Source organism: Ranitomeya variabilis, chromosome 4, assembly GCF_051348905.1.
Source record: "Ranitomeya variabilis isolate aRanVar5 chromosome 4, aRanVar5.hap1, whole genome shotgun sequence".
NCBI classification, from domain to species: Eukaryota; Metazoa; Chordata; class Amphibia; order Anura; family Dendrobatidae; genus Ranitomeya; species Ranitomeya variabilis.
In genome coordinates this window covers 102,149,166-102,161,763 of record NC_135235.1, presented here as the reverse complement: position 1 = coordinate 102,161,763, position 12,598 = coordinate 102,149,166, and the positions used below count along the sequence as shown (strand labels likewise).

Here is a 12,598-nt window from a genome sequence, read left to right as displayed (position 1 = left end):
CGGATTCGTGTGAGATTTTTCTGCAGCATTTTTGAAAAATCCGCGGGTAAAAGGCACTGCGTTTTACCTGCGGATTTCCAGTGTTTTTTGTGCGGATATCACCTGCGGATATTGAGGAACAGGTGTAAAATGCTGCGGAATCTGCACAAAGAATTGACATGCTGCGGAAAATACAACGCAGCGTTTCCACGCAGTATTTTCCGCACCATGGACACAGCGAATTTGGTTTTCCATAGGTTTACATGGTACTGTAAACCTGATGGAATACTGCTACGAATCCGCAGCGGCCAATCCGCTGCGGATCCGCAGCCAAATCCGCACTGTGTGCACATAGCCTAATTCTAAGGGTATGTGCACATTCTGCGGAAAACGCTGCGGATCCGCAGCGTTTCCGCAGGTGCGGGTCCGCAGCAGTTTTCCCATGAGTTTACAGTTCAATGTAAACCTATGGGAAACAAAAAACGCTGTGCACATGCGGAAAAAACTGCGCGGAAGCGCAGCGGTTTACATTCCGCAGCATGTCAATTCTTTATGCGGATTTACAGCTGCTCCTATAGAAAACCGCAGTTGTAAAACCGCAGTGAAATCCGCAGAAAAACCGCTGTAAGTCCGCGATAAATCCGCAGCGGTTTTGCACTGCGGATTTATCAAATCCGCTGCGGAAAAATCCGCAGAGGAACAGAATACGTGTGCACATAGCCTTACCCTAATTCTAACCCTAGCCCTAACCCTAGTTCTAACCCTAACCCTAGTGAAAAAATAAAAGTAAATATATTTTCTTCATTTTATTATTGTCCCTACCTATGGGGGTGATAAAGGGGGGGGGGTTCATTTACTATTTTTTTTATTTTGATCACTGTGATAGGTTTTATCACAGTGATCAAAATGTACATTGAACGAATCTGCCGGCGCCCGTGGAACAGACGGACGGACACCGGGAGGCTCGGTAAGTATGAGGGGGGTGGATCGGAGCACAGGGGGGCTGATCGGAGAACGGGAGGGGGGGTGATCGGAGGGGGGGGGGATCGGAGCACGGGGGGGGGGGGATCGGAGCACGGGGGGGGGATCGGAGCACGGGGGGAGCGGACAGGCGGACGGAGGGAAGCGGAGCACATGACGGACGACTGGAGAGGAGATCGGGGGGGGGGGGGGGGGGGGGGGGCAGATCAGGGTTTCCAGCCATGGCCGATGATATTGCAGCATTGGCCATGGCTGGATTGTAATATTTCACCACTTTTCAGAGGTGAAATATTACAAATTGCTCTGATTGGCTGTTCCACTTTCAACAGCCAATCAGAGCGATCGTAGCCACAAAAGCCCCCTGGGCTAAAGTACCACTCCCCCTGTACCTGCAGATCGTGTGAAATTCAACCGATCTGCAGGGACGCAATCCCTCCATGACGCCACATAGGCGTCACAGGTCGGATTGGCACCGACTTTCATGACGCCTACGTGGCGTCACAGGTTGGGAAGGGGTTAAAAAAGAAAAATCTTTTTCCGGCAAAAAAATGGGCACAGTGCGCCGGCCAGCTCCCGGAAGATCTTTGGGGTCTCGGCTGCCGGGGGTAGCCGAGACCCCAAAGAACATGATCGGGGTCATTTTTTACTGACACCTGTTTTGTGATCGCCGGTAAATAACAGTTTACTGGCGACCGCAAAAAAAAAAGCGGTGTTTTATTCTCTGACCTCTGATGTGATCGCACATCAGAGGACAGAGAAATAGGGGATCGGGGACCCTGTTATACTTACCGGTGTCCCTGGGTCCTCCTGCTTCCTCTCCTGGCCGCCGGCTTCTTGCTTCGGTAAGAAAATGGTGGGCGCGACGTGATCTACTGGCCGGCCTAGGAAGATTTCTTCCTCCTTTTTATTTTGGTCACTGTAAGATCCTATCAGAGTGATCAAAATAAAAAAAATAAAAGATAGCAAAGAATCCCCCCCCCCCCCCCCCCCCCTAGCTAGGAAAAAATAATAATAAAAAAAAGTATGTATTTCTATTTTTCAGTTAGGGTTGGGGCTAAAGTAAGGGTTAGGGTTGGGTCTAAAGTTAGGGTTAGAGATGGGATTAGGCTTAGGGTTTGGATTAGGGTTGTCATTAGGGTTACGTTTGGGATTGGGGTTAGGTTTGGGATTAGGGTTAAGGTTAGGATTGGGATTAGGGGTGTATTGGGGTTAGGGTTAGCTTTGAGGTTAGGGTTGAGATTAGGATTAGGGGTGTGTTGGGCTTAGGGTTTTGATTAGGGTTATGGTTAGGGTTGGGATTAGGGTTAGGGGTATTTTGGGGTTAGGGTTGTGATTAGGCTTATGGTTTGTGTTGTGATTAGGATTATGGATTGTGTTGGGGTTAGGGTTGGAGTTAGAATTGGGGGGTTTCAACTGTTTAGGTACATCAGAGGGTCTCCAAACAAGACAGCCAATTTTGTGCTCAAAAAGTCAAATGGTGCTCCCTCCCTTCTGAGCTCTCCCATGCGCCCAGTGGTTTACCCCCACATATGGGGTATCAGCGTACTAAGTACTAGTTGGACAACAACTTTTGGGGTCCAGTTTCTCCTGTTACCCTTGCGTAAATAGAAAAAAAATTGGGGGCTAAAAAATCATTTTTGTGGAAAAAGATTTTTTATTTTCACGGCTCTGCGTCAAACTCCTGTGAAGCACTTGGGCGTTCAAAATGCTCACCACACATCTAGATAAGTTCCTCGGGGGGTCTAGTTTCCAAAATGGGGTCACTTGTGGGGGGTTTCTACTGTTTAGGTACATCAGGGGCTCTGCAAACATAACATAACGCCCGCAGACCATTCTATCAAAGTCTGCATTCCAAAACGGCGCTCCTTCCCTTCCGAGCTCTGCCGTGCACCCAAACAGTAGTTCCCCCCACATATGGGCTATCAGCGTACTCAGGATAAATTGCTCAATAAAATTTGGGGTCTAATTTCTCCTGTTACCCTTGTGAAAGTAAAAATTTGGGGGTGAAAAGATCATTTTTATGGAAAAAATATGATTTTTTATTTTCATGGCTCTACATTATTAACTTCTGTGAAGCAGTTGGGGGTTCATAGTGCTCACCACACATCTAGATAAGTTCCTTAATAGGTCTAGTTTCCAAAATGGTGTCACTAGTGGGGGTTTCCAAGGTTTAGGCACATCAGGGTTCTCCAAACGCAACATGACGTCCGATCTCAATTCATTGAAAAAGTCAAATGGCGCTCCTTCTCTTCCAAGCTCTGCCGTGCGCCCAAACAGTGGTTTATCCCCACATATGGGGTATCGGCGTATTCAGGAGAAATTGCACACATTTTGAACACATTTTGTGGTTCATTTTCTCTTTTTACACTTTTGAAAATAAAAAAAATTGGTTCTGAAGTAAAATGTTTGCAAAAAATAGTTAAATGTTCATTTTTTCCTTCCACATTGTTTCCGTTCCTGTGAAGCACGTAAAGGGTTAATAAACCTCTTGAATGTGTTTTTGAGCACCTTGAGGGGTGTAGTTTTTAGAATGGTGTCAAGTTTGGGTATTTTCTGTCATGTACACCCCTCAAAGTGACTTTAAATGTGAGATGGTCCCTAAAAAAAAAAAATGGTTTTGTAAATTTTGTTGTAAAAGTGAGAAATCGCTGGTCAACTTTTAACCCTTATAACTTCCTAACAAAAAAAAAATATTTGTTTCCAAAATTGTGCTGATGTAAAGTAGACATGTGGGACTTATTAACTATTTTATGTGACATTTCTCTGATTTAAGGGCATAAAAATTCAAAGTTTGAAAAATGCAAAATTTTAAAATTTGCTATATTTCCATTTTTTCATAAATAATCGCAAGTAAAATCGAAGAAATGTTACCACAAACATGAAGTACAATATGTCCCGAAAAAAAACAAATCTCAGAATCAGCGGGATCTGTTAAAGCATTCTAGAGTTATAACCTCATAAAGGGACAGTGGTCAGAATTGTAAAAATTGGCTCGGTCATTAAGTACCAAATTGGCTCTGTCACTAAGGGGTTAATCAGTTTACCAGCGGCAACATGACACTGCCTGTAGTTTACACGGCAAAATCCTGCTGACAGGTTGACTTTAAAGGGAACCTGTCACCCCGTTTTTTCGGTATGAGATAAAAATACTGTTAAATAGGGCCTGAGCTGAGCATTACAATAGTGTAGTTTGTGGACCCCGATTCCCCACCTATGCTGCCGAAATACGTTACCAAAGTAGCCGTTTTCGCCTGTCAATCAGGCTGGTCTGGTCAAAAGGGCGTGTTGTCTTCTCCCAGATTTTGCGTAGTTTTCCGTTGGTGGCGTAGTGGTGTGCATGCAAGGACCCGAATCCTCTGCCAGGGGATTTAAAAGAGCGCGCTGTTCGTTATTTCATTGGTGATCGGTGGGCGCGGCCATCTTCCTTTGGCCGCGCGTGCGCAGAAGCGGCGCTCTGCTGGCTGTGGCGCTCTGCTGGCCGCGGCTTCAGGAAAATGGCCGCCGCGATATCCATCTGCGCACGCGCGGCATCCCGCGGCCATTTTCCTGAAGCCGCGGCCAGCAGAGCGCCGCTTCTGCGCACGCGCGGCCAAAGGAAGATGGCCGCGCCCACTGATCACCAATGAAATAACGAACAGCGCGCTCTTTTAAATCCCCTGGCAGAGGATTCGGGTCCTTGGGCATGCGCACACCACTACGCCACCAACGGAAAACTACGCAAAATCTGGGAGAAGACATCACGCCCTTTTGACCAGACCAGCCTGATTGACAGGCGAAAACGGCTACTTTGGTAACGTATTTCGGCAGCATAGGTGGGGAATCGGGGTCCACAAACTACACTATTGTAATGCACAGCTCAGGCCCTATTTAACAGTATTTTTATCTCATACCGAAAAAACGGGGTGACAGGTTCCCTTTAAGCATGTTGAACTCTGAAAAAGAGTTGAATGACAGTTTTTTTTGGTTATGCATGTAGAGTAGCTGCGGAGACACCATCACGCGTTTCTCAACGTGAAGGTGTCTCCGCAGCTGCTCTACATGCATTTGCATATTTCCCATAAGGGATGGGGGCAGTGTTCTGGATCACTGCGTTGAGAAACACGTGATGGTGTCTCCGCGGTGTTGGATGTTTTGGTCTCCCCGAGGCCAATCATTTGTGCCTTTACAGTTTTTTTTTTTTGGTTAAACACCCTACAAAAAAATGCAATGAAAAGCAAACAAAATGTCATATATCCCAAAATGGCATCAATAAAAACATCCGCTTAGTATGCAACTAACAAGTCCCCACACGGTTCCTCTAACGGAAATACAAGTATCAAAAATGTTGAGGAAAATCATATATGTATATTTGTATTAAAAGTTCCGATAAACTTTTGACTACTCGTATTGACCTGAAGAACAATACTGCTAGGTCATTCATACTACATTATGAATGTTGTAAAAACAATGGTGGAATTGTGTGTGGGGGGTTCAGCATTTTAACACAATTTGGCTTTTTTTTTTTTCTCTATACATAGTAAAGTGGTGTAATTCAAAACTACAATTCGCCCTATAAAAATCAATCCGTGAAATGACTTGACTAACATAAAAGGAGAGTTAAAAATGAATGCGCATAAAATCAAAAACTTCCCAGTCATTAAGTAGGCAACAATTTAATGCTGCAGGCTTTCATTTGTTGCAGGAGTATGGGTTAATTCTCTCTCCCTCTCTCTTTTAGGCACTCAGTATCTTTTTGTGTCCCCAAATCGCTACATTTTCCATGGTGCAGAGGTGTTCTCTGATTCTGAGGATGACCTATCCTCCAGCTCATCTGGAACCAACAGTGACAGTGAGTCGTTACAAAGTCCGAGTTTACAGGAACCCGTGGACGAAGACAGTGAGAACGAAGACTTCTACCTTGTCAAGTTTGACAATGACTCTGACACCGAACATAGAGTTGGGCTCGAGGACGAGTCTGATGGGGTTGTAATATATGAAAACAATGGGGTTTTAGGTACCGATGACACATCAACAAAGTTATAGTATAGACAATGCCTTACATCTTCTAACACCAGCATTAAGAATATAAACCGGACAATGAAAAGCATGGAAATATGTGGACTTGAGAGCATGCAAAACACAAATTAGTATACAGAAAAGTATAACAGAACCCAAAAAATTACATGGTCTCGAGAATTTTTAAAATCCTTTCTATTCACTCTAGACCGTTCTGTAATTATTTTTGTAACTTGCGTTTTCTGTCTCTGCGTAGTGGTGGAACTCCTTATGCAGTATTGTGGTTAATTATGTATCATTCAGATACATGTGTTTTTTTTGTTTGTTTTTTACTGTAAAACTCCTGTTAAGCATTTAGATGTAAGGTTTAAGTTAAAGGAACAGCTAAAATAGGCCAAAGACAAGGTTTTGTCATTACTTTTTTTTAAGTAGCAGTACATTATCCAATGCTGACGACTAAAAACGTAAAAACATTTTTTTTTTTTTTTTTGGGTTGTTTTATTTCTGTTTATCTGACAACGTTTTTAGTTTTATTCCTCAACTAAATGGCTTATTTTTCAGCATTTTAGTTTTTTTTAATTTTAGGCTTGAACTGAAATATTTGCGTTAAAATGAGCCAATGTAAATGAGAAGTTTCTTTATAACTTTTCATAATGTTTTTTTCCCCATAATATATATATATATAAATGAGTATGTACAGTTCTACATAACACTTTAAAAAAAAAAAAAATGGTTGGCTGACTGGGTAAAAGCAGCTGTTCCCGCGATATTCATGTTTTACAGTTTTTGGTTTTTTTTGTCATCTAAAATGTCTGAATTTATTTTGTTTGTGTTTAAAACTGTGCCTAATTTATTTTCTTAAGTTTTTGTTGTCTCTGTATGGGTGGGGAGAGCTGTGTGTAGAATTTGTATCTGAGTCCTTTCAATAAATCTTAATATGCAAATTTCCTGTAGTATGTAATCTTGATACATATTGATACTTCAGTATTTATACTCTGGAATGTAACTGTACAGTTTTTGAAGGAAATGTAACTTTTTATGCATTTGAATCCTATGTGAAACTTTGGAAAGTGCGTTTGTTTCTCCTTCCATATTAAAATGAGTGTTCCTCGTATTCCATTTACATGTTATCTTCTGTGGTCACCCAGTTTATATACACTTTTTAAAATTATATTACATTCCTACTTTACAACAGTTGCACAGTATAGCGCTCTAATATACTCTGGTTGCAGAAGAGCGGTGACCACATATATCCAGTCATTCTCTGTTATCAGAATTGTTCAACCCCCATTGCAAATTACATTTATTAGCAACATATTCTCACTTTACTATTTACAGTAAACCAAAGAAATGTGAAAAATTTAAGTAACACAATATAACAAGTAGTTTCTCCAAATTCAACACAAAATGTGGTGTTTTTAATGACTACTGCAATCTCGGAATTATTAAACTTTGTTATGACGAGTTTAATAACAACTGCAATGTGAGAACCAATCTGCTCTGCAGGAGCAAATTGAAAGATTTTCTCCCCAGCAGATTGAACCTTCACACCCGTCTCCCCTAAGATGCAAAGAGCTCCCCTAAAGGAAAAAGTCAAAAGCGGCACTCTATAGTGTTGAGGTTTGGGGTAAATAAAGTTAACTCTGAGTAAGCGGAACTGCTTACCTTAGTGACATGGGCTTATAACAGGCACAACTTTTCCAGAAAACTTGTGAAGAGTGGACCTGCTGTGCTCCATGTACAGTTATATGAAAAAGTTTGGGCACCCCTATTAATCTTAAGCTTTAATGTTTTATAAAAAATGGTTTTTTTGCAACAGTTATTTCAGTTTCATATATCTAATAACTGTTGGACACAGTAATGTTTCTGCCTTGAAATGAGGTTTATTGTACTGACAGAAAATGTGCAATCTGCATTCAAACAAAATTTGACAGGAGCATAAGTATGGGCACCCTTATCATTTTCTTGTTTTAAAGGGAACCTGTCACACACACACACACACACACCCCCCCCCAGGCGTTTTTAACCCCTTACTGACATCGGACGGGATAGTACGTCCGATGTCAGCTCCCCTGCTTTGATGCAGGGCTCCGCGGTGAGCCCGCATCAAAGCTGGGACATGTCAGCTGTTTTGAACAGCTGACATGTGCCCGCAATAGCGGCGGGTGAAATCGCGATTCACCCGCCGCTATTAACTAGTTAAATGCCGCTGTCAAACGCAGACAGCGGCATTTAACTACCGCATCCGGACAGGCGGCCGGAAATGACGTCATCGCCGACCCCGTCACATGATCGGGGGTCGGTGATGCTTCTCCATTGTAACCATAAAGGTCCTTGAGACCTCTATGGTTACTGATCGCCGGTAGCTGTGAGCGCCACCCTGTGGTCGGCGCTCACAGCACACCTGATTTTCTGCTACATAGCAGCAAACAGCAGATCGCTGCTATGTAGCAGAGGCGATCGTGCTGTGCCTGCTTCTAGCCTCCCATGGAGGCTATTGAAGCATGGCAAAAGTAAAAAAAAAAAAAAAAAAGTTAAAAAAAATGTGAAAAAAATAAAAAAAATATAAAAGTTTAAATCACCCCCCCTTTCGCCCCAATCAAAATAAATCAATTAAAAAAAATCAAATCTACACATATTTGGTATCGCCACATTCAGAATCGCCTGATCTATCAATAAAAAAAGCATTAACCTGATCGCTAAACGGCGTAACGAGAAAAATAATCGAAACGCCAGAATTACGTTTTTTTGGTCGCCGCGACATTGCATTAAAATGCAATAACGGGCGATCAAAAGAACGTATCTGCACCAAAATGCTATAATTAAAAACGCCAGCTCGGCACGCAAAAAATAAGCCCTCAACCAACCCCAGATCATGAAAAATGGAGACGCTACGAGTATCGGAAAATGGCGCAATTTTGTATTATTTTTTTTTTAGCAAAGTTTGGAATTTTTTTTCACCACTTAGGTAAAAAATAACCTAGTCATGTTAGGTGTCTATGAACTCGTAATGACCTGGAGAATCATAATGGCAGGTCAGTTTTAGCATTTAGTGAACCAAGCAAAAAAGCCAAGCAAAAAACAAGTGTGGGATTGCACTTTTTTTGCAATTTCACAGCACTTGGAATTTTTTTCCTGTTTTCTAGTACACGACATGCTAAAACCAATGATGTCGTTCAAAAGTACAACTCGTCCTGCAAAAAATAAGCCCTCACATGGCCAAATTGACGGAAAAATAAAAAAGTTATGGCTCTGGGAAGGAGGGGAGTGAAAAACGAACACGGAAAAACGGAAAATCCCACGGTCATGAAGGGGTTAACTAAAAGCCACCTTGTGCAGCAGTAATGCTGCATTCTGACAAGGTGGCTCTTTTAGTTCTGGGTGCTGGAATTGCCGAAATAATCAGTTTTGTTATTTGTCCAAAATACCTTGTCTTCAGTCAAGGAGGCAGGCCTTTCCCCCCTGCTTCAGATGCCGCACAGCCGTCAGTCATGTCTTTTTGGCGCCGGGCGCCGCCTCCTCACCGCTGTTTTGAAATCTGCCTGCGCTCTTTTCTTCTGCTTTGGGCAGGCGCAGTGAGCGCTGCCCGTCTTTCCTCATATGCAGTCTCGGTGACTGCGCCTGTGCGGCCGCCCTGCTTGTGAATCCCAGCCCCGCAGTGTGAATAAATCATAAGTCACTGCGGGGCTGGGATTCACAAGCAGGGCGGCCGCACAGGCGCAGTCACCGAGACTGCATATGAGGAAATACGGGCAGCGCTCACTTCGCCTGCCCAAAGCAGAAGAAAAGAGCACAGGCGCCAGCAGATTTCTAAACAGCGGTGAGGAGGCGGCGCCAAGAAGACATGACTGACGGCTGTGCGGCGTCTGAAGCAGGGGGGAAAGGCCTGCCTCCTTGACTGAAGACAAGGTATTTTGGACAAATAACAAAACTGATTATTTCGGCAATTCCAGCACCCAGAACTAAAAGAGCCACCTTGTCAGAATGCAGCATTACTTGGGGGGGGGGGGGGTGTTTGACAGGTTCCCTTTAAATACTCCTACCTACTTTTTACTGACTTACTAAAGCACTTTCTTTGGTTTTGTAACCTCATTGAGCTTTGAACTTTGAACATCATGGGCTTCTCAAAACAACTGTCAAATGATCTGAAAACAAGGATTATTCAACATAGTTGTTCAGGGGAAGGATACAAAAAGCTGTCTCAGAAATTTAACCTGTCATTTTCCACTGTGAGGAACATAGTAAGGCCAGAAGTGGTAGGCCAAGAAAAACATCAGAAAGGCAGAGAAGAAGAATGGTGAGATCAGTCAAGGACAATCCTCAGACCACCTCCAGAGAGCTGCAGCATCAACTTGCTGCAGATGGTGTCACTGTGCATCGGTCAACTATACAACGTACTTTGCACAAGGAGAAGCTGTATGGAAGAGTGATGCGAAAGAAGCCGTTTCTGCAAGCACGCCACAGAGTCGGCTGAGGTATGCAAAAGCACATTTGGAGAAGCCAATTTCTTTTTGGAAGAAGGTCCTGTGGACTGATGAAACCAAGATTGAGTTGTTTGGTCATACAAAAAGGCGTTATGCATGGAGGCCAAAAAACACAGCATTCCAAGAAAAACACTTGCTACCCACAGTAAAATTTGGTGGAGGTTCTATCATGCTTTGGGGCTGTGTGGCCAATGCCGGCATCGGGCATCTTGTTAAAGTTGAGGGATGCATGGATTCCTCTCAGTATCAGCAGATTCTTGACAATAATGTTCATGAATCAGTGACAAAGTTGAAGTTACGCAGGGGATGGATCTTTCAGCAAGACAATGATCCAAAACACCGCTCCAAATCTACTCAGGCATTCATGCAGAGGAACAATTACACTGTTCTGGAATGGCCATCCCAGTCCCCAGACCTGAATATCATTGAACTTCTGTGGGATAATTTGAAGAGGGCTGTCCATGCTCGGCGACCATCAAACTTAACTGAACTGGAATTGTTTTGTAAAGAGGAATGGTCAAAAATATCTTCATCCAGGATCCAGTAACTCATTAAAAGCTACAGGAAGCGACTAGAGGCTGCTATTTTTGCAAAAGGAGGATCTACTAAATATTAATGTCACTTTTCTGGTGAGGTGCCCATACGTATGCACCTGTCAAATTTTGTTTGAATGCAGATTGCACATTTTCTGTTAGTAAAAAAAACCCCTCATTTCAAGGCAGAAACATTACTGTGTCCAACAGTTACTAGATATATGAAACTGAAATAGCTGTTGCAAAAAAAAAAACAATTTTTATAAAACATTAAGCTTAAGATTAATAGGGGTGCCCAAAATTTTTCATATAACTGTACTAGTTAAGTACGATGGCAACTGCACAATAAGTGCGGTAGGGTGTAGAAGAATAACAATGAACCATTGGGCGGTGCTGAAAAAGAGGACTAGTCATAGAGGTACAGTCACTTTATCTGCCACTCATTTTCTCAGGGCATTTTGATTCAACAGCTGGGGCTCTCCTGAGCTGAACTCTGCACCTCCACTTATGTTGCCTATGAGGCTGTGGACTTGGGTCCGGAGACCAGCAGCCAGTCCATGCATCTCACTCAGATTATGGACTGTGAGTGAGATGTGACTTTTTTGTGTGTTTGTTTTGTGGCTTTTCTAACTCCAGGGCGGGCATCCTTACCCTTCCTGCATCTGAACTGCATAATCCAGAGGAGGCTGAATGATCACTTTGTAGAGTATTAATCTTACGTCCCTGTTCTTCAAGTCCATGCCCCTTTTAATACATTGCAATATCCTTCTGACATTAGAAGCCGCTGTTTCACCTTGTTTGCTGTTAAGTCTTATCTTCAAATACATCTAGATCCTTTTCCATAAGTGATAGGCTTACGCCCCATCATTATTAGTAATGGCTTCCCTTTCACTAATATTCTTGTGTTGTCAAGAGAGATGTACAACTGTTAATAGACGATATCATTGTTTTTCCTCAAACAAGGAAAAGGATAGTAAAGTCAGCCTTTACTATCTGGGTGTGGCAGAAGTAGAGCGCTATTATTATTATTATGCCTTACTTATATAGCGCTATAAAATTCCGCAGCGCTTTACAGACGTTATCATCGCTGTCCCCAATGGGGCTCACAATCTAGATTCCCTATCAGTATGTCTTTGGAGTATGGGAGAAAACCAGAGAACCCGGAGGAAACCCACGCAAACACGGGGAGAACATACAAACTCCTTGCAAATGTTGTCCTTGGTGGGATTTGAGCCGAGAACCCCTGCGCTGCAAGGCTGCAGTGCTAACCACTGAGCCACCGTACTGCCCAGCACTCTCACCAGCTGTTACCAGATCCTGAGGAAACAGTCAAAAACCCTTCAGTGGCTATTTGCACTCAGTTTTTCAAGGATATTTTGGTGTGGAAACTTTCCAGATTCTCAAAAACTATCCAGATAACCAAGTGTGAAAGTAAAAAGAATAATCTTCAGGTAATAAATCGGGTCTAATATATAACTTAAACCTGCAGGATTCTCTTCATTACTCCTTTGAAACCCAGTCCATCTCATGTTTCTGCAGTTCCAATTCAAAAAGAATGTGGCAATATTTTAAGGTCCGCCAAACCCAACCAAGAAAAACATTTCTTCATCATCGAATTGAACTGAC

General features: G+C 42.9%; 1 protein-coding gene across 1 annotated transcript in view; it reads left to right on the top strand.

Moving 5' to 3' along the window:
* The window catches only part of SIRT1 (sirtuin 1), a 33,028-nt gene extending 26,129 nt beyond the window's left edge, over positions 1 to 6,899 (top strand). The window contains exon 9 of the mRNA XM_077258980.1: positions 5,678 to 6,899. Coding sequence (XP_077115095.1) covers positions 5,678 to 5,982 — 305 coding nt within the window. The 3' untranslated portion in view covers positions 5,983 to 6,899. The remainder of the gene's footprint in view (positions 1 to 5,677) is intronic.
* The last annotated feature ends 5,699 nt before the right edge of the window (positions 6,900 to 12,598 follow it).